The 22,987-nt window shown below is 37.0% G+C and overlaps 4 protein-coding genes across 5 annotated transcripts in view; 2 read left to right on the top strand and 2 right to left on the bottom strand.

The window, feature by feature from the left end:
* Nucleotides 1–1,136, top strand: part of LOC119834039 (cyclin-K) — a 7,000-nt gene extending 5,864 nt beyond the window's left edge. Inside the window, exon 4 of the mRNA XM_038358315.1 lies at nucleotides 1,106–1,136. Within this exon, the coding sequence (XP_038214243.1) occupies nucleotides 1,106–1,136 (31 nt within the window). The remainder of the gene's footprint in view (nucleotides 1–1,105) is intronic.
* On the bottom strand, nucleotides 416–14,861 carry LOC119834140 (tyrosine-protein phosphatase non-receptor type 14). The gene is made up of 10 exons (XM_038358433.1): nucleotides 13,964–14,861; nucleotides 12,012–12,178; nucleotides 11,469–11,673; nucleotides 8,677–8,822; nucleotides 6,866–8,336; nucleotides 5,503–5,721; nucleotides 4,398–4,571; nucleotides 3,904–4,057; nucleotides 3,272–3,447; nucleotides 416–2,607 (listed from the first exon to the last, which is right to left on the bottom strand). Exons 1-10 carry the CDS (start codon nucleotides 14,594–14,596, stop codon nucleotides 2,479–2,481), a joined length of 3,474 nt encoding a protein of 1,157 aa, XP_038214361.1. The 5' UTR covers nucleotides 14,597–14,861; the 3' UTR covers nucleotides 416–2,478.
* Nucleotides 14,862–15,297: 436 nt separating this feature from the next.
* On the bottom strand, nucleotides 15,298–20,581 carry LOC119834142 (oxygen-dependent coproporphyrinogen-III oxidase). 2 transcript variants are annotated; one of them, XM_038358435.1, is made up of 9 exons: nucleotides 20,397–20,581; nucleotides 19,765–19,993; nucleotides 19,498–19,563; nucleotides 18,449–18,606; nucleotides 17,622–17,752; nucleotides 17,258–17,384; nucleotides 16,687–16,850; nucleotides 15,771–15,940; nucleotides 15,298–15,533 (listed from the first exon to the last, which is right to left on the bottom strand). In XM_038358435.1, the coding sequence occupies exons 1-9, from the start codon at nucleotides 20,477–20,479 to the stop codon at nucleotides 15,420–15,422; spliced, it is 1,242 nt and encodes a 413-aa protein (XP_038214363.1). In that variant the 5' UTR covers nucleotides 20,480–20,581; the 3' UTR covers nucleotides 15,298–15,419. The 2 variants fall into 2 exon arrangements, with proteins under 2 accessions (XP_038214363.1, XP_038214364.1); XM_038358436.1 differs by lacking the exon at nucleotides 19,498–19,563 and having other exon boundaries at nucleotides 20,397–20,579.
* Nucleotides 20,582–20,731: 150 nt separating this feature from the next.
* The window catches only part of LOC119834038 (syntaxin-binding protein 5), a 192,904-nt gene continuing 190,648 nt past the window's right edge, over nucleotides 20,732–22,987 (top strand). The window contains exon 1 of the mRNA XM_038358314.1: nucleotides 20,732–21,234. Within this exon, the coding sequence (XP_038214242.1) occupies nucleotides 21,112–21,234 (123 nt within the window). The 5' untranslated portion in view covers nucleotides 20,732–21,111. The remainder of the gene's footprint in view (nucleotides 21,235–22,987) is intronic.

The following is a 22,987-nucleotide window of genomic DNA, read 5'->3' as shown; positions in this document are numbered from 1 at the left end:
GACCGTATTATCCGCCGCCGTAACGGAGAGCTAAATTTAAGTTAGGATATAATTTTTTACTGAAATATAAGTATAGACTGGATTTTGTGTATTATTTTTTTTAAATACTCCTTTATTTACCAGTAGTTGCATTATCAAGCAAAGTCCAAAGTCCAAATGGGCTTAAGTAAATATAAATATAATTCAATTTACATTAATATGAAATTGTTAGAATGCTCAATGGTCTAAAGTCTAAATCTAAAGGCTTAGCAGTTGTCCTGTTAAGAATATTCAAGTTACTATTCAATATGAAAAACCAGTCATCAACATCATAAAATCATCAAAACAATACAAGTTTAAAAATTTTAATGTTTCATCCTTCTAATATATGGATATGGTTATTTAATAATATCAGGATAACTAAATAAAAAAGGCATTTCAAATAAGTATTTTATTTAATTATTCACATTTCATTCACTAATTCATATAAATTTGAGTTTATACAGAGCAAATTACAAACGTACAAAAATTGAGACATTAGTTAAGGCCACATACATTCAGACTTAACAACTAAAGCATTTGTTATTTGGTAAGTATAACTGTTTAAATCAGAATGAGAATAATGTTTGAGCACAGTGTTTCTTTAATAAAGCTTTTAATGTAGTTGTATAAGGCACCTATGTTCATGAAGTGGTATTAGAAACAGAATAAATAATTTTAATATATATAATGCAAATGTGATTGACTGATCCATCAACATACAGCCCAAACTACTGCACCGATCGTGCTAAAATTTAGCACGTAGGTAGCAAATACGATGTAGGTACCGTTAAAAAAGGGTCTTGATTAATTCTACTCCCAAGAAGATAAAATGGGTAATGAAAATTTATTTAGATCATGCGGGCGAAGCTGCGAGCAACAGCTAGTTAACATATATATCAAAGAGAAATCCCTGTCCAATTATGGTTTTTGTATCGAATGATTTCAAGACACACTAATCGATATTTATAAGCGAGAACCTGTAAAGATTTTATTTAAAACATATTGCCCACTAATTTAATATGATCTGTTGATATAATTACTCAGGCACCTAAAAGAATACCATTTGTATAAATAAATCTTTCAGAACATACTGGCTTAATTTTGAGCCTCACTAAACATTTTAATGTTGATGATGCTTATCATAACAAGACAAAGTAATAACTGATTTATATATTTGTGCTATTGAAGTTAACATAAAAATCGGTAAAGTGAATATATAATTGAGAAGGCCTTAACTTCCAGAGCTGCGATAGGACTAGATATAATAACAATACAAAAAATGAACACAATTTTTATAAAAAAAAACAAATGTGCAAAAAACAACGCAGTGACTAAATGCTACGATTTTCAATATAATTTAATACGTTTCATAATTTTTATCAATACTGACGAGTTATATATTATACAAACGCACAATCCACTAAATAGAAAAATTACACAACTAAGTTAAAACAAATATGGTACCTATGTGTTTATTTTTACATATAAAAGCGTTAGTCGTGTTATCTTGAAAAATTATAAAAACTCTATCTTACGTTACTTACGTGATGTTTGCAACAATATATCACTAATTTGAAAAAAAAACACTCGACAGATAATAAATTAAGATTGTTGAGAATTCCATATTTGAAAATATTCTTTACATGATAAAATGGCGCGAAATTAGCGTATATTGTGCAAATCATTAGACGTTTAATAAAATAAAACAAAGGCACATAAGAACGACATCAGATCGTGTATAATCTCCGATTTAAGGCACATGGTTCCACTTAAACACTACAAGCATGGAAACTAGAGTTTAAACTTAGTTTTACCATTGAGGCACCTTAAATAATACAGATTAAAAAAAAATGTACGATACTCAAATTGACAAAAAAAAAAACATTGGATTAGGAATTTATCATAAAAAATATTTTTTAATTAAATACAGATTAAAAACAAAATATACAAGATTATAAGAAAATGGCAGCGCCGTGTCAGTCCTAATTAATTGTATAATGTATATTATAGTAACGATTTTTAATCATTATTGACTACATACTGAGCAAATCAATTTCATCGGTTACTTTTTAAATTCTCAATTGTAATCCAAATACAGTATAAATTCGAAATATATATTTCACATATAAATATATTTATTTCCTATGCTATTAAAATACCAATCATTGGAACATTTATCGTAAATAAATAATAATACAATGAATAAATATATCCAAACAGAATGCCACAGAGCAACACCATGTTCAAAATATATATAATTATGTGGCAACACTTGTAGAAAAATTCGATTATTATTCTTTTTTTCAAATAATTAATACCATTAAATTGCTTATTCGTATTTCAGTTAACAATTAATAAATATCTCATTATTAATTCAACAAACGATCGATAGAATAGTACCATCTCGTTCTAACACGATACGTTAGAGAGAGATAGCACGCTCACTCATTTAACAGTCTATATAAGTCTAGATTGTTTTAAATACTGTAAAAGCACTTGGTGAAGGAATTTGTATTGATGCACGTTTTCGATGAGGTTGGCTCTTTGTTGATGTAACATACTTATGGTCCGAGGTATGTCCAGTTCCTGTAAAAATTACGATAATTACAATAGCGATAATTGTGTTTGTTAATTATAATAATAACATGTTGTGGGAGTCGTGTACGCTTCGGCACGAATTGGGCACCGAGCGCACCGAGCAAGTACCACACTCCCACAGAAGACGGCGTGAAAGAGTAGCATGCTGCCGTGTTTTTTGCGGTGAATGAGGGAGCCGGGGGCCCATTTCTTTTTCCTCACCCGTCCCAGTCCATTCCTTCTTCCAATCACCAATCTTTTCCTTATCCCTTACCCGCGGGAGGTGCGAATGTTCATGGGCGGTAGTGATCGTTTCGCACCAGCTGAGTCACCCGATATAATATAAAAAAAATTACAAAGTAATGCGGTCTCTAGATTAACATAACTACGTTTTGATCAGATCGTTTTGGTTTGTATAGTTGGGATGATGTAGCCACTATCAGTGAAGGTCACGGTCACAGGTCACACCACACGTCCCTCCCTCCAGAGTGCGCCGCGCTACACGTGACGTCACACCACACGTTCCCCCAAGAATGCGCCGCGCTATACGTGACGTCACACCACACGTCCCCCCCCAGAGTGCGCTGCGCCACACGTGACGTCACACCACACATCCTTCCCCCCAGAGTGCGCTGCGCCCCACGTGACGTCACCGCACACTAGACGCACTCGCCTGGTTGGTGTCGAGCACGTGCAGCAGCAGGTGCGCGGCGAGCGCGGTGCCGCTGCGGCCGGCTGCGCGCGCGCACGCCACCACGAGCGGCGGGTTGCGCGACGCCACCGCCGGCTGCTCCGCGCTCGCCTCCGCCTCGCTGGCCAGCCGCAGCCCGTTCAGCTCGGAGAGGAACTCTGGAACGCAATGTTGCATTCAAATTAAAACTTTTTCAAAAGATTCATTTTAATATAATTTTGAGTTTCATAGCATTGAAATGCTTTGTAAATAAGAAATTTTGTAATTAAATACAGGCCGCGTTCCATCAACACAATAGTGTAATAATTGTAATACTATTTCAAATTGGTTCATTTGGTTCTTGATCATCTCAATAGATGGCGCTGGGTGTCTCGTCGTTACATGAAACAAGAGTAAAAGAGATTCTATTAACGAGGCGCGATTACTGCCGAGTGGCTAGGTGTTACTACAGCTTAGCAAACAGACTATCGATTACCGCCCGCCTCATGATCTTTAAAAATTTCCCAGTTTGTTTTAAATCCGTCCGTTTGAAGCGACTCAAAACACTAAACGATTACTATTCGAACCGCCCAAAAAGGATCGAGCAAAACCGCATGCGCAAGTGGCGAACTGACCGAGGAAGCCGGCGACGTCGTCCATGGGCGCGGCTAGGTGGAAGCGGGCGTAGTGCACGTGCCACAGGTGCCGCGCGCGCGCGCCGCGCCGCACGCGCACGCGCACCGACCCGCCCCACGCCGCGCGCGACCACGCGCCGCACCACACCTGGAACTGTCACATAATCACATGTACATTAATTACATCAAAATTGCGCACAGATCAGTGTACATTGCATACAATTAGATAAGGAGCCAGCTCAAAGGACCATGTCGAGACAATTTAATAATAAAACTAATATACGATACATGTGAAATAGTCAGGTATTCTTAGAAAGAGTATATTCATTTCAATAAAGGGGAAAGCAAAATGTGAGAAAAATGTTAAATAATTGTTTATTGGGTATTGGATAGTAATAAGGATCCGGCTCGAAGGACCACATCTATTTTCAAACGCGTTTCAAAACATATCAATCCTAATCCTGAAATTCCATCACAATCATCATCCAACCGACCTCCCCATAATCCTTGGAATGATGATCGGGCGGCAGGTAGTTGGGCGGGTGCGGGTCGAGGAGCGCCACGAGGCGGGCGCCCGCCTGCCACACGCACTCCCACAGCAGCGCCGCCTGCTGCGCGCCGCCCGACTGTGCCACCACGTAGAAGCGCTGCGAGTTGCCAACTGTCATCTGCAATTTGTACATTTTAAAAGGATGCTTCTTGGGGGTTATCCTTTGAAATAGACAATGTGTATTGATACATTTATATATATACTAGCTGTGACCCGTGGTCGAAACCGCGTAAGTCCGTATCCCGTAGGAATATCGGTATAAAAAGTGCCTATGTGTTATTTTAGTTGTCCAGCTATCTACAAATTTCATTGCAATCGGTTCAGTAGTTTTTGCGTGAAAGAGTAACAGACGCACGCATACATATGCATCCATCCTCACAAACTTTCGTATTTATAGTATTACTAGCTGCACCCGGCAAACGCTGTTCTGCCTTACTCTTATCGTTTAGTGGTATGAAAAATAAATGTTAGCCGATTCTCAGACCTACCCAATATGCTTACCAAATTTCAGAGGAATCGGTCAAGCCGTTTCGGAGGAGTATAGAGACTAACATTGTGACACGAGAATTTTAAGCGCTACCACCACCCATGAACATTTGGAGAGGCGTAAGGTCGATTGCAGACCTTACGCCTCTACAAATGGAAAGCCGACTTCAAGATGATATCAGTAAGAGACTAAAAATAAGGATTGTTTTTACAAGTTCTTATTGTTATGTTATCATCATACTATTAAATTAACATCAAATTGTCGTTCGTCTCTGTGTGGTCGATAATAGACTTATAAGGTGATTTTGAACATGAAGCATCGCAAAAAGACAGTTACGAGTACATACTTAGTTTATTAATAAATACAGCTTATTTTTTTTATTTTTTTTTTATGTCATAGCGGGCAACTGAGCTGGTGGTTCGCCTGATGGTAAACGATCACCACCGCCCATGAACATTCGGAGAATGCGCTGCCCGCTTTTTTTATTGCCCCCACGAGTTCAAACGAACCTAAAACAAACAGAAAGCTTCCAACCAAACATTAAATTTGTAAATATCCTCACCGTAACGTGCGAGGCATTTATGTATCCATGCGGATTCTCGGGGGTGGGGTGCAGGCGCACTCTGTTATCCTCGTAGGGGAGGGAATCCCCGCAATTGTAAGCCGCGTACTGCGGCAACAGCGCCGTTCTGTACTCGCCCTCCACCTCCCGCCCCTTCGGGATCTGCTCGAACGCGAACGACAGCTGATCGTCCGACATCTTGCGTTCCAGCAATTGGCACTGGAATTCGAGGTGGAAAATACATATATAATTATTCGATATTTGTGTTGTACGTGTAAGAAATAACGGAATTAGTGGTAAATTAACGAAAATACATTTATTTACAGGTGTGTATAACAAAATAATGTGTTAAAAATAAAAAAAGATTTTGGAACAGAAAAAGAGGTTAATAAACTTAATATAAAACGGATAGATATAAATGGATGGTTGAGAATTCTATAATGATCAAACAGAAGAAATAGTAATTAAATATTTTCCGATTGGACAATATATAGTTTACTAAATACTAGCTGCGCCCCGCGGTTTCACCAGCGAAGGTCCGTATCCCGTAGGAATATCGGTTAATAAAATGTTGCCTTAATGTTATTTCAGTTGTCCAGCTATCAACGTGCCAAATTTCATTTCAACCGGTTTAGTAGTTTTGCGTGAAAGAGTGTTTGCACAAACACATCCTTAGAAACTTTCGCATTTATAATATTAGTAGGAAGTAGGATAGTAAGATCAGATTAGTAGGATAGTAGGAAGTAGGATAGGGTGGTAGGATATAATATTAGTAGGATTAATGAGAAACAAAACATATGCATGCATGAATCAGAGGCAATAAAAAACGAATTCGTGATAATGACACAACCAATTTCTCGATAATGGCGCAATTAACGTATCAAGTTTCATTTAATACGATATCTTTGACATTCAATAATCATATTCACTGTTCATGTATACTTAAAAAAACAATACTTTTTATTTTTGTGATATTACCAAAGATTGAACTATATGTTTTGCGTTATTTTTATTTAAAAACTATTGATAAAGTTACGTTTGCGGTGTAATTTCGAAATTTATGAGCACATTACCGCTGCAAACAACCTCTTTTTATTAAAGACATGGATGTATATTGGGTATTTTTACCCAAATATATATTCTTTTACAGCTTTTGTACATCTGTCTACCTGTTGGATATGGTTATTCTCTGGAACGGCTGGATAGATTATGGCGAAAATTGAATTGGCAATTAATTAGGCTACTTTTTACCTAACTTTTCTACGGGAACCTTGAAATATAGAACAAAAAAACTCAATTATGCGGGTGAATTCACGGGACGCAGCTAGTAAAAAATACAGTTTTAAAAACAATGCAAACTCACCAATGTTTCTTTGGTAATGCTCGGCGGCAGCGGCTGGAACTTGGGCAGGCCGGTCGACCATCGGTGCTTGTTAGCGGGCTGGCCTGTCTTCGCCCTATCCCTCCCCAACGTAGCACTCTTCACCTCCTTGTTCCCCCTCCCCATGAACATCCCCCACCTGCGCCGCTTCTTCTCCTTATTGCTACTCTTGCTCGCCTCCAGCTCAACGCTGGTGCTGTAAGTCGAATTAATTATCGAACTCGACAAAGCACTGTCCGTTGTCGCGTGCGACGTGTCCTGAACTCTTATATCAGGTACACTTATCGATGTCACGTTATCCACCGATTTGCTAATCGTATTGTTGTTCGATATTTTATGCGTCGACAGACTCTGATACGGCGTTTCGTCGTAGTCCTTCTCGTCCCTGATGGATAGCTTGTCTATGGATAGAGCGGTGTCGAAGTCTTTGTTTATGGTACGATTGGACGAGCTCAAGTCCTTTGGCACGCTCGACTCCCTGACACCTTTAATGATTTGCGCGTTCACGTAGTGACTGTCGTTATCTATTTTCACGGGATAGCTTGGCACGTTCGAGTTTCCGTAGTTATTTATCGTCGGGTGGCTGCTGTTCCGTTCGTTCAGCCGCGATATTTCATCCGTAGTTGTTAAGCTTTGTGCTCTTTCCCTTATCTTCTGTTCGCTCTGCCACGGCAGTGGAACGTTCTCGTATATCGGTTCTTGTGTCTCGCTGTGCTTTATTTGCGGCAGCACCAAATGCCTCTGGTACGATATCCTTCTCATGGGCATCGAGTACATTATATTCCCTCTTTCGTCGTAAACCTTTTGGATGTTATTGGAAATATGATGGGGATCGATTATTATGTGAGGATTTGGGTCTAATACTGACGGTAGATTGTTATATGTACCGTGCGTGGCTGGAAGGATGTTGGGACGGCCGTAATTTAGCACATGTCCAGGATTCACGTAACCTAGATACTGTCTATTGAGGGCAGTGCGGGTGGAGACTAGGTCTGGGCTAGAACCGGACACGTGGGAGTTAATGTAGCCTCTGTGATAGTTTAGAGCTTGACTAGCGACGGCTAAATCTGGTGTGGAATTTGATGCTAGGCCGTTGGAGGGGTAGGGAGGGGGAGGTTTGTAAACATTGACATAATGCAACGCTGGGTCTGTTTGTACGTTAGGGTTGACCGCGATAGGGTAGTTACCCACGTATTTTAGACCGTAGGCGTAATCATCAGTGGCAGAAACCCCTTGATTCACAGGCACAGTGTGTCTGGTGACATCAGGGTAGTGGATTCGGTGTATATCGGGATGGGAGCCGTATACTAGAGGCTGGGCATTCGTGTTCAAGAGTTGGGAATGTGCGTGATGGTTCTGATATCTCAGTTGCGCTTCAGCTCTTTGTTGTTGGTATTTTTGTTGGATGGCGGTTTCGTAATCTGGCGCGGGACGGTATGATGGTAACAGTGCTCTGTAAATTCAATTATTTAACCATTTTAAACCTGTATAACAAAGTTGTCATAATTAATTAATTTGATACAGAAATGAATCAGAGTAATTTATAAAATTTATAAGATCTCACGTAGGAATGTATGTAAGCATCACAACTTAAGTAATGTATATTTATATGACACAGTTACCTTATAAATGAAATAACCAAATAGCATACGTATTATTTGATACTATATAACAAGTAATAATATCATATATTCACAAAAATAAATAGTTTGTTTCTAAACCACATTACTATGACCAGAATTGTTTTTTTTTAATAAACGAATCACACATCGTCCACACACACTAAGCCTCACCGATTCCTGGGTTGCGGTCTATGATCAGCCAGCTCCAGGCAGGAGGTGGAGTGCGCCCTGTGCGCCGCGGTGAGAGGCTCCAACCGGGAGGCGCTCCCCGTGTCCCTCGCGTCTAACTCTTCGCGACTCTCGGAGAGACCGTGCTCCTGGGACAGCGTGGACTTTCATAAAATATGATGATGATGATGTTTAGCGTATAATTGTTATTCTTCATGTTTATGAAGGGTAACCAGCATCAAATGCTTGTTTAATCGCTAACCTTCTGGCGACAGAATTGAGAATTAATATATAGTAAATGAAAATAAAAGCAAAGCAGAACAAGTGAGACTAAGCGTCGGACATTAAACAATTATTTATAACACAATGTGTTTATAATAAATACACTAGAAGAATTCTTGATTTTCTTAGGTTGGGAAATTTCTTCTGTAACTGCACAACTAAGAAAAATATACCTTCTCAGCTCCCCCCCCCCCCCATAATATTATTCTCTTTATACATAATAGCAGTGCATATACGAACGAGAAAAAGCAATAATTCACAGCGCATAGACCCAATTATCGGCGTCATTGCACTTGACGGACGAGTGCGCTTGCAAATTGCTCTCAATTATCATATTACCCCGATATAACAGTTCCGAAGATATATAATTAATGAGACGAGCAACAACTAAGTAATACGTATTCCTACTAGATCTCGCAGATGTGACATTAGAAGTTTCTAGAAATTCTGTTTGGAATTATCGACGAGTGTGGTATCAAAACCCGTGATACTTGAATTGAATTCAATTGCATTTCATATAATTTGGTATTGCACTATACTTCCCACTCGACCTCATAACTTTTTACTGGTAGAATCCATTTTATTATTCCTTTTTTTTAAAGTTAGTGCCTGCCATATAGTTCCATTTAAAATTGATCTAGTTCTGCTAGTTTGAAGGCGATTTTAAACTAAAAAAAACTAGCTCATAACAAGTAGCCTACATTGAAACAACACCCGTGAAAATAGCATACAGTACAATTATACTCACCAAAAATTACATTGCCGTTTAAGAGTTACATATCGCATATTTCTAAATAATGAATATAAACCTAGTTTGATTAATACAAGAAATATAAACCATCCTTCGCCGATCGCAGTCGCGAATGGTTTTTGCCGTGAGCAATTAACCGGAGGCGACTTTCGCGGTGACGCGTTGTTTGTAAACTTTTCTCGCGATATAAATAATGTCTCGTTAGGTGACGGAATGTGTTGGTTATATTTAGATTGATTTATTGAGATTATATTCGATTATATACGTAACGCTGTCCTGCGAGCTCTCTACAGACGAGTTGTTTTTAGGGATATTATACTACTATGAAAATATACTATGGATAGTATAGTATACTATAGATGGGTTTGCGCAAATTTTAGGCCAATTGATCTTTTTTTTTCATGTGACAATCGGCAACGCCTGATACCACTGAACGCGCTACCACCGCTCATGAACACATAGAGAGGCATAATCTCCCTTGCAGACCTCACGCCTCTACAAATGGATTGCTGATTTTAAATTGGGAAGGGATTGGCGAGAGGAATAAACGAAAGGACTGGGAAGGGGAAGGAAAAGGATACGGGCCTCCGGCACCCCTACTCACCGAACGAAACACAGCAGAAGGCTATTTCACGTCGGTCTTCTGTTGGGGGTGTGGTACTTCCCCTGTGCGAGCTGGCCCAATTCGTGTCGAAGCCTGCTCGACTACCACATACAAAATTCTCTCTTGTGCATTTGGCTAGTCTCCACTTAGATTAGGCGCTTTGGCCGAACCATTCAGTGGGTCAGGAACAATGTAATTATTTTGTGCCATCAGCTTAATTAAATCTAGTTGTATTTTAATTTAAAATTGAACCGTAATTTAAACAAATATTATTTAACGAAATTTATTATAGATTAGTCATATGTTATGTTTTTTTATTGTGATAAATAAAAAACTCTGTTGTTAACATGTGAAAATCGCGTTCAGTGAAAATGTCTTTCGACGCACGCTCGCCTCTACCAGCCCGACTATATAATTATTGCGCATTGTTAGAATTTCAACTTTTTACCAGCGTACTTGTTATAAGATGATAAATACTTGGTAATATTACTATCCGAACGCAATATTCATCTGTTCACGTGTGTTTACGTAGAAATTTTTAGGCATATATATACATAAACTTTTTGTGTGAACAATTGATAATTTAAAATACAGTATAACAATGAGATTAAAATATGCCACAAGATGGACAAATGCAAGTTTGTTAAATTGAAAACATCTCTTTCAGAGTCAAAATATTTCTATTTTATATAAAACCTTATAACAACGACATTAAATAATGCTACAAGATGGATAAAATTTTTTTCAGAGTCAGTAAAAATAATTCTATTTTATGTAAAACCTATTCTACATGATGAGATTGAGCAGATAACAAATAGGAAGCGCCGCAAGCGCACGGACCAACGCTTTCCGGCAGATCGGGCGGCAAATGAGCCGTGGGGGCTGCACGGACGTGTGAGTGATTTATAGTTACTGTAGATTAAATTTTTAGCTTTATAGCATTGAAATGCTTTATAATAAACAATTTCTCAGATACTGTAGATATTTTTTGTATATACGACTCGCTTTTGACCGCGGCTTCGTAGGCGATAAATTCGGTGTGAAACCCTATCACACTATCTCTTAAAAAATCCCGTCAATATTTGTTGACGACTCAGCTGACGAGCCTGTGCTGGTGAAACTAAGCTGGAGAAGGTGTGCAGCGGCTGCGAGGCTCACCTGGAACTTGGGGCGGTGCTCGTCGCGCGGCGCGCTGAGCGCGGCCTGGTGGCGCATGTAGAAGGTGTGCTGGTGCACGCACATGCGCCACACGTACTTGCCGTCTTCGGGCGACGGCAGCGCGAACGCCGCCGACTCGCCCTGCTGCTGGCACTCGATGCTGAACGTGCGCTTGTGGTTTATCACGTTCGTTATGTCCATCCACCTGATGGTGGAGGTGTTGGTGCATTAGCATAGCACTTTTGGTCATGTTTACCAGTAGAAACAACACAAGAGTTCGTGAGAACGTCATACGAAAAATCAAGATCATTTTTTTTCGTGGATCATGCTAATCTCTTGATCGAAATATAGTCAAGTAATAGGAAGAGATTTAAAGTAAAGATGCATATAAAAGATTAACAGTAATCAATTCTAACTAAAATGGCTGTTGAAGCTGCAGAGTACACATAGCAATCAACATATATCGGAAAAAGATGAGGTGGTCTTCTATTTAAATTTTTAAGATAAATTTAATAATAATTTGTATAGTACCCAAACACTCACCGATAAAAATGTGGAGTGTCGCTGGTGTCGCTCAACACGCGTATACCGGTGAGCGATATCGCGATGGTGACCTCGCTCTGGTCGCGCTGGTCCTTCGCCGCGAACATCTCCTGCCCGTACCCTCGCAGCTGCTGGCATGTTGTGATGAAGCCCTCCTCTGCTTGTGCCTACGTGCGAATAAATTTATAAGAGAAGTGTACGTTTATTTGCCCAATGGTAGGGTGGTATCCCCAGAATAGTAAAAGACGAAAATTATTATACAGTAACAAATTTAGAACGTTGATAGCTTGACAACTGGAATAACATATAGGCAACTTTTTATTCCGATATTCCTACGGGATACAGAATTACGCGGATGAGAAAACTGGGCGCAGCTAGTAGGTATATATATTCATGTACATATAGGCAATTTTCAAGTGACCACACCAAAATAAATATCACATACCAAATTATCTATTTTAAGTTTACAAACATTGTATCACTGATTACAGTTGTATCTGATAAAAACGACACCCGCCCTGCATTTCACAAACCATCAATGACTAATCGTCAGATAATGGACGATTTGTTGTATTTAGACCAATTATTGGGATCAATATATGATTTAGATAAATAAAACTACTATTTAAAGTGTATCAAGATTCTCGTTCATTACTTTTGTTAAATGTGAGATTATGCACTGTTTGCTTCATAAATTTTCAAAACATTTGTCTTGTGTTTGCAGTATCTTATGTAGATACAATCATGCCTGTTTCAAGCATCCTACCTTCCATACTATAATATAAGAAGAATAGATATTTATAAAAAAAACTAGCATAGAATGATATTAGAAGTTTACTCAGTAAACTGTTTTTTCAAGAAAATGTTCATCATTGGATTTATATATCACACTAAGGAGCTATTGGCAGTATTTTACATATACCATACCACTAGTGAAGCCGGGGCTTCACTAGTGGTATATGCTGGCTAGGCTGACAGCTTATAGTATATACATATTATGAACAAGACATAAGAATAAAGTGATTTAAATCACTTCTAGCACAGATTATATAAGGCTGAGCACAGCTTATCTTTTATAGGTTGAATAATTCTTGAAAAGGTGAAATTCTTTGATGGAAAATAGTAACAGGAAAATATTATGATCAAATGACAGTGCATATTTCAATAAAATTTTATAAGGAGATGTTTCATAATCTGGATAACACATTTAGAATCAGAACAATGGGGCATTAATAATAATAATTCGTCTTTTAAATAAATTCTCCTTTTTAACTGTTTTAGTGTAAGGGCATTACTATCTTTTAACTAATTCATGTATAATGTTTTATTATCAGAGTTAATTAAAATTTTAACAATATCATTGAACTTTCACTATATAATTGTTTTATTTTATCAATCTACAATACAATTATTTAAAAAATGCTTAATAATTAGTCCCATTAAAAATAGAATACCTCTTTTTATTTAAGAACACTTTTTTCTTTTTTCTGATATGTGAATGAACAATAAAAACATTATATTTTTTTTGCAAGTTGCTGACTTTTATATTCATATTAATTGCTTTGATGATATTTTGCAATGCAAAAAAAATAATAAAATATTCCAATAAGATTTCATATAGAAACCTATAAAACAACCACAACTTTCACTTATTGAGATAAATTAGTACCTTTTCATTCATGCTCTTAGAAAAGTATCATTCCACATAGACATCTGGCTTTATGCAAAGAAACTAAGCTTTGAGATCTATTTTGGTTCATTTAATGTTTCTATTTAACAAAATAATATAATAAGCTGTAGAATTAATATTATTAATTCATGACTGTTACTATGGTTTAGAATAAATTATATTCATTTATGGTTTAATATAGATCCTGGTTCACTTTCGCTAAAGATTTTGAGAAGGTCAAGGAAGCTCTTTATAACATACTATACATTGCTACCTACATTACCTGTGACATGTTGTGTAAAGACATATGATGCTGTATCACAGCCGCAGTCAGCCATTCCAGCCTTCCATTCTCAGCTAAACTACTGCTATCTACTATCTGGCCACCGTCTAACATTTGCTTCGGGAAAGTCAACAAATTCTTCAAATATTCTACTGTATGCCTTTCTCTATCATGGTTGCCATACTCCGCCTGTCGGCTGTACGAAGCTAACACCACAGCTTGCTGGAAGTCGCAAATTATCCTGCCTTCAACTAGATCATTCTTCAATTGCAAGAAATAGTGATACCTCGTCACCTCATCCGTTATTAAACTCGTGCCGGATATCACATAGTACATGACACGCAAGTAGAGCTGGTGAGCCGACGAATATTTCTCTAGCTGACGCTTCAACGGCCTGTCTAACTGCACCCATCTCGGCTGCTGATTCCGATTCACGTAACGGAGGCCGAAGAACTCCGGCTGATTGATCGCCTGCCTCTGGCACACGTTGTCGAGGCATTCCTGGCCCGTGCTGTCCACTGACAAAGTACAATCTGCTATTCCACCATCGAGTAATTCGACACTTATTACGAACAAACTTTTTGACGCGACATTGTACTGTCGCGTTTTCTTCAATTTCAACTTGAAAGGCATCTTCTAACGTTACCCGGGCACAATTAGTAAAAACATCACGAAACTAGCATTACGTTATACATTTATGGTAGAAGAATGTTAAAGAAGACGCATCCGTTATACGCGCTACATAATATTTTATGGTTTTGATAACAGAATGAGTTACAAACGAGGTTTTAACACAGAAAGTCGATATTCTGTTATATATGGATGATAACAATAAAAAATGCTAAATAAACACATCACAAAATAAAAAATTCACAATATTGCGGGGCACTGGTGAGTGGTGACATGACAAATGACAGATCTATAAGTTGCCAGGTTGAAAAAATATTGCTTTTATATTTTTGGTAGCTTTAATTAGTAATAGATGGGTTTATTTTTTTCATAAAATTTAATCCATTACATTTACTATGCAATTATATTTGTATTATCGACTATTCGGTAGTTTTTAACTATATTAATGTAAATGCAACGCAAATGAAAATTTTTTATTTAACTTTAAATATCATGCTTGAACTGGACTACTGTACTGTTTGTTGTAATTCAGAGAAAATAAATGTAGGAATTGTAGACACACACATGTTATTTTTTAGGAAAACTTTTTAATGTTCAGATTTAATCTTAGGTCCTAAACGATGAGCTTAGACACAGGATTTGTGGTGTAGAACATTGGGAAAATAAATAACCCAATTAAATAACCAAAACAAAAAAAAAACATATAAACATCAATAAATTTTATTACAAAATAGAACATGTATCATATAAAAAATTTACAGAACCCTATACCATTAAGACCAATGATTAATTTACAGTGTGATGGATGGCAATACTCGTTCTACCACTAAGCAGACGCTCTGGCCTGATCAAATTGTACCCAATCCCGTGGCTCTTGGAGTACCTTCATTAATTTTTCTTCAGGTGAGTTGGGTTTAGGTACGTGCATGTACTCCCATTTCTGAAAAAATAATGCGATTGTATTATCTGTGCTCTCATTTACAATAGAAGAAAATAACACACTTGAATCTAATATATATGCGTGTGGTTATATCTTTTAATTGATTGCTTTTAATTTTCAAAATATTGATGGAGATTAGAAAACACACATGCACAATAATTAAAAAATATTACCGAGAATAATGCTTAATTTTATTAATATGTTATGTCGAATAAGAAAATGTAAATGAAAACTTACAGCATTCAAAGGTAATGACATAAGAATAGATTCGTATCGCGCTTCAGGTGTGAAGAGTCCAAACTTTGTGCCTCGATCGTAAATCAAGTTAAACTCCACATATCGACCTCTCCGTAACAGTTGCCATTGTCTCTCGTAATATCCATATGCCTCATCTTTATGCTTTTGTACTGTTAAATAAATGCATTAGTTTAAATTTAATAATATGAGTTTTGTACTGCAGAATACAACTGTAAGGGAACAGCGACGTTGCTATTTCATACGATAATTTATTTCTTATTATATGTTATACATATACTCAAAATCAAATTTAGATTTCTAGCAGAACATCTCCTCCATCCATCCATTACTTTTAAATAGTGATAAGCGAACCAAAATTAGAAATTAACGATTTAGGGTTCGATTCCAAAGAGATTGGAGATTAAAATATCTTTTCGGCAGAACACAGGAAGCAAAGTATGTATGTAATTTGGCCAACAAGTATGTTATCAAATAATATAATTACTAATAATTAATATATAATTGTTAGACATACACTGTATAACTGTCTAACAATTATAATAATGACAATCATTTTCATAAAATCTATCAGTAGGACAGCACTCGAATAACAAGCGGGGGAATTAAAATAGTGGTATTTCTTAATAACAATCCAAATAAGCATATAATGTTCTATCTATATTGTGTTAAACAAGTTCTCTAACATATCAAATGATTTGCATACATTAACATCGCAATACATGCTTGCATTGGAATTTAATATAAGATGATATCATAGAAGCAACTCAGCATGAATACTAATGCTTTTGTATTTTCTACTAAAATGGTAGATTTTTATTGCCCATGTACAGAAGAGTATTCTAGTTGAAAAACATATTTATGAATGAGTTATATAAAATACATTTTTTTCACTCACCAACGGGAATATAGCTGGGTATGACGGCCTCAGCGCAAGAGGTGACGAATTGGAAAGCGCTCTTTTGGTCCGGTGTGTCGAGGTCATCAAAAAAGATACCGCCGACGCCGCGACGTTCGCCCCGGTGCGGTATTGAGAAGTAATCGTCGCACCACTTCTTGAATCTGTGAAAGATAACTTAGCTCAAAATAATTTCTTACTCATGCCACTTTTTTCTCTAAAGCTTATTACAAAATACGAAATAGAAAAATTTATTCCGACTTATTTACATATTCTGTGATAACGACTTTATTTAATAATAATACGATACTGGTATGTCATTGCCCTAACAAATAAGTGCCATAAGATTGAAAGTAGCTAGCCGCCATGGGATAATAGTGAATAACAATTTGTCATAAAATGATTAATGATGTAGGGCCTCGTTTTTTTTATTAATAAATATTGCCAAGATGTATTTATTTTTACTGGTTATAATCAGTTATAATTAGTATAAGCTGGCAACATTTGCATTGATATAAATGAAAAAGAATATGTGAATTGTGAATGTGATATAAATAAAAAATCATAGCACCTTCCATAGTAAGATTTGTCGTGCGAATCGCATGCCTGTTTCAGAGTGAGATGGAAATGTCTTGCGTCCTCTTCGTTCAAGTAATACGGGGTCAAGTCAGTGCCGCCTCCGAACCACCATTGTACACCTGTAATAGAGACCGAATTCAAACCATATATATTAGAATATTTTCTATTCTTAAAAAAATGAAACATTTACAAATTATTAGTGGAATGCTATGGGTAACATCATGATATTTTTCTACACCAACATTAACACATGTAAACTAAATAAAAATTTACAATTTTAAATAAAATAATTAACAAGATAATATAGTTTTTTTTTCTGTTTATCAATTTACAATCATTCATTCAGTTAATCTCACCATTGTTGTCCTGCACCTCAAAATATCTGTAGTTGAAGTGTATAGTGGGTACCATTGGGTTCCTGGGGTGGATCACGGCGCTCACACCAGCTGCGAAGAATGGCAACTCTTTGCCCTCAAAGTTTTTGCCCCTGAAAAATAGCACTCATTTTTACTTATTATACTTACTTGAGTGTTGTTTTTGACAGAAAAAAACTTATCTTTTTCAAGCTAAACAATAGAAAAGTATTTTTTTATGTCATCGCCAGAATTGGTGCTGGTAGGTCACCTAATGGAAAGCGCTTCTACCGCTGTTTAACGTTTGGAGAGGCGAAAAGTCTATTACAGACCTTGCGCCTCCGCAATTTTTTTTTCACGTCATTGCGGGCAACTGGTGGTTCGCCTGATGGTAAGCGATTACCACCGCCCATGAACTTTCGCAGAGGTAGTGCCGGCGGATGCGTTGCCCAATTTTAAGAGATAAGAAAAGGATTGGACGGCTGAGGAAAAGGAAACGGGCCCCCCACTCACTGTACGTGACAAAGTGGCATGCCATTTTGAGGTGCCAGCTTCCCCGGTGCGAGCTGGCCCAATTCGTGCCGAAGCGTGCTCGATTCCCACAAATAATAGCGATACGAATGGATTGCTGACTTGAAATTGGAAGGAGATCAAGAAATAATTGACGTGATGAATAAAGGAAAGGACTGGGAAGGGTAACAAAAATGATATGATTTTAAAAGCCATTTATCCTGACGTTACGCTTGAAGTACAGTGAACGAACAATGTAAAACCGTTTAAAAGCCATTCGTCGTCAATATATTTTTCATTATAGCCCAGAGTATTCCCACCTCGTTCTCATTTGCTGCACAGCAGCGGGCGGCAACTTCCCGGACACCACAGATATATTCACGCCGGCTTTCTCGAACACCCGACCATCTTGCAACACGCACGTTATACCGCCCCCACCCTCTTTACGTATCCATCTGTCTACTTGGAATTTTGCATTCTGAGAAGGAGAATTAAAAAACTTAAAGTACTGGGCAAATATAGGCTACACTAGGATACATTTGTAATAGATAAATTGTTAAAACTCGTTCTTGATTAGATCACGTTCTCCTTAGTTAGAACTAGTTCTAACGATAAACGCGTTCTAATCAACAATGGGTATTAACTGTAACATATACTACAAGCAATTGAATACATCTTGTATTACACATGAGGTGCAAAAGCTACACATAGTAAAAATTACTCAATAAAGTTCCTCATATTAAACATTACTTTTTATTTGTGCATGCAAAAGTGGAATTTTGATAAGTATTATTTGCTTAATTTGCAATTTGATCCTACCCACATAAAGGGTTCAATGTAAAGCTCTTCAATTGTTACGTTTCTCGAATTTCAACTCTACTGTCAACTAATCAACTTGCATTGAAGAAGTAATAAAACAAAAAACCTTTAAAGTAACCTCAGGTGTACTTAAGTTATAAGTAGGAGAGTATGAGTTTTGTAATTAACAACTATTATATGATGGAATTGAGAAATGGAATGTTGTAAGCGAAATCCAAAAGCTGTCTATGAAAACTAAAAAGGTATGAACAGATTTCTGAAATATCAATATTCCATTCAGAATTTGAACTTGTTGATTTTCACACAAACACACCCTGCATTAAAATATTTTTTACTTTTTAATGGATTGGCCATTAGTAAGCAAATAAGCCTGGAAAGTTATAAATGTTTTTTAAATATTCTTCATAGTTTCTGATTTCCCTTACACGCCCAGTTCAAAAATTCACTTGTATATAGACAAAGTGATAATATTTCTGTGCCCTACCAAGCTTTATTAATTGTTATCACATAACATTTTAATAATTTAATGCGTTAAAGAATTCTTTCATACCGGGTGTGGTACAAACATATCAGTGTCATAGTCTAAATCTTCATCCTTTTTCTCATCTTGCCAAGCCTACAATAAGAAAAACTTGATACAACGCTGTATTAAATAGAACTTAATCTTTAGATCTATTCAAAAAATTTTTTTGTGATTAAACTTAAAAATAAACATGCCAATAACATATACAAATGGGATTAATGTCTATTGTATATTAAATTGTATGTCTTTCAACTTTTTAAACATATTATTAAAAAAAAAGCTATGGCCACTTACTTCATCTTCTTCCTTTTCCAGTGCTCTACAGAATTCAGCTTGTATCGTCATTATTAACAATTCCACCTGAGTTTTCATATCATTCTGAGTCTTTTCTAAATGACTAACAGGCGTTACTGGCTCCGCCATGTAATTTTTTAGCTGAATTATTTCTTTCATTTCTGCTTTGTTTGATTGACTTTGTTTATAAGCTATGTAACCTGCGCCTATTACAGCCGCACAGTACGTCCTTTGTTATGAGAAACATTTAAACAATGATTATATACACATGTATTTTGATTGTTTGAAAAAAATATCGTTAATTGGAGGAACCTAATTACACATGATAATTGCTTTTTGCACGCTATAATCTATCATCGAAGGTTATTTCATGTGTCGATAATACAATAGGTAAAGTTTCAGAAATTTTAAATGATTTTTTTGAAATAAATGTCAACAGTTTATCTGATAAGAAATTGACAAAAATTGTGACCTAAAAATAAAATACTAAGCTACGTTACGCAACTATAGATTTACTATGAGCTGATATGTTAGAATATATCATAGAAGGGAAATAAAAACTCCATTCAAATTCCTCATTAGGATGTTGTTGGAATGTAATTCTAATAGGATCATAACAATAAACAACTTACTTTATGTGCCGATCTCTAATTTTCTTGTAGCTCCCAACATAAGAGAGTGTTTTAAAGCTCCTTATTGCTATTTTGTACGACATTTTTGTAAAATTTAATGAACAGATACCGGTATTTTGTGAGTTTACGTGATTTGTGTCATGAACACCTTTCTATCGCGATCGCGATACGGAATGACGTTTGTCTGACAATTGACAGCAATGATTGTCACGTCAGCTTGTTTGCATAACATACGCCACCTGTCGCCAAATGTTTGAAGCATTTCTATCAGCTGTGAGTTTAGTCCGCAAGGCGTATTATGGAACTTGTATGCGCAATATGCGTTCATCTCTTTCCGTAGCACGTGCGCTGGGATCGATCGACCAAGTCGGCCTCTTTCGAGTTTCGAGTCAGTACGCGATAGCTTGTGTGACGGCGAATGTCAGTTGAGTTTGTTGTGCGCGTGTGTAGTCGCTCCTAGCTATCGATCCGTAGCCAGACCGCATTGCTGTACATTCCGGAGGCGGTGCCTCGCCTAGTTTTCGTCGATCTCCGACGTGACGGACGCGTGTCGGCGTCGGCGGCGGCCCGGACGGCCCTGCGCAGTAACAGCGCGGGAGAGACGGCCCTCTCTTCTGCCAAAACCGAATCGCTGTCCGCGGCGGACGGCTGTGATGTAGCCGGGGCCGGTGAACGTGCGGCCTTCGGACAAAGGAACCGCGACTCTATATTCGCGATGAAGAAGTTCACTTTCAAGGGGGTGCTGGACGGGTTCCGCAGCTCGGTGCAGGCTGCCCCGCGCGGGACCGAACAAGAGATACAGGAGACGCTGCGCTCGGAGCACTTCCAAGTTAAAAAGGTAAGTTTGTGAGGATAGAGCGTGAGTTGGCTGGAGTTGGCTGCGTATTTAGAGTCCTTCGCATGCCGCATTGACAGAACGCATCGCGTGCACAATGTTGTGTAAACTTTACGGTCCGTTGACACGACATCTCCACGCACCAAAACATTTATACTGCGTTGTGCTGATTCTATCCAAGAATAACGTTTATAACGTTTCGTAAGCGAAAGCAATGCAATTACGAGTTCGCGACTCCGTTACGCTTACGTCAGCGTCCTTGGCCGTGTCATCTGTTAGCGCAATAAACATAATCTTCTTAACTTCCACTTTAATTCTAATAGACTTACGTTTAAGGTCGTCCGTCAGTTGTCAATAATCGGGCCTTGTTGCCTGCAGAATTACGATGATATTGGACTGATAAGAGATAAGATAAATGCACTCCATAATACGCGAACCGCGGCGTGGCTTTCAATTAGTTTTTTTTTTATTTATTTGTACACAAAATTGTTTACACCTTTGAATATGTATTTCTGATGTAAATAAAATGTTACTCATTGACAGCTGCTTGAAAAGTTAGTAATATTAATAGGTTTCGTGACGGTTTGCTTTCGATTGTTATCAAATAAGTTTATTAAAATACAAATAACGATACATTGTTGAACTAGAAATTAACTGGGTATTTAAATGGCTTTCCCACTGTATATTTGATGCTGAATATATTATATTCGGTACCATTTTTTTCTTTAGCAAAATAAATTCATTATTAAAATTGCCATCAAGTTATTATGAATAGTTGTTTTTTTTTGCTGCTGTAGAGTACCACGTTTTATACTTAAAAAATGTAAATTAATTGACAGTCCTTTCAAAATTTCAACGTATTTAACAGTTCGTCTGATAACAGTAATTTGTTGATATCACGAGACACGAGACAACTTTGATTGAATACCGTAATAAAGCATTGAGTCCTCCTGAGATAAGTAATTACACCGGCTTAGTATTCCATTAAGAGAAATGGGTCAAGGATCACAGTTTTATTGTCCCGTATGGATGAAGAGGAAGTTTTAATGGCTTCATGCTAAACTTTCACCGTCTCGACACAATCTATCTTTTCTTTGATGTTTACTTTGTATCGTCATTGAATCACTTATTCGTTTTGTTTCGGTTCTTTGGTCGTACTTATAATTTATTAAGCGCTAAATTAAAATGACAACATGAGGTAATATTTATTACTGGATATTCATAAAAATTATATACATAATATAGCATGATATAAAGTAACATAAAAATTGTTGTAAAGTTTTCTATACTTTATAAAGTCCATTCTATTAGATTGAAAAATTAGGTCCAAAATTAATACGTAGAAATTAACATCTCAAAATAGATGAAAGCACTCGAGTGAATTTTTAAATTTAATTACGCTTTCAACAAATACGGCCGTCCCGCTATTGAGTTTCAGGAAAATTTATGTGAAAATCTACCAATGCCGTAACTTATTACGGGATTTCGGAAACTTTCCAGCTCTCCCGTCGCCGAAGTATATTGACGCTCTTTTTTCTTAAAAACATTTCTTATTAACTTTTTTTTCTTGGCAAATTTAATTTCCTGCCTTTAAGACTGTTTTCCGACTTGATTTTGGTTAATATGAGTTTAATTGGTCGGAAACAATATTGAAAAATGTTATTATAACATTTGCATTGATTGATGTTCTTGTAAAGGTATCTAATTTAAAACTAAAACTCAAACATTTTTTTATTTAACCGGACTTCGTTTAGAA

Source organism: Zerene cesonia, chromosome 18, assembly GCF_012273895.1.
Source record: "Zerene cesonia ecotype Mississippi chromosome 18, Zerene_cesonia_1.1, whole genome shotgun sequence".
Taxonomy (NCBI): Eukaryota; Metazoa; Arthropoda; class Insecta; order Lepidoptera; family Pieridae; genus Zerene; species Zerene cesonia.
Note: the sequence above shows the minus strand (reverse complement) of the source record. Positions and strands in the feature narration are given on the sequence as shown.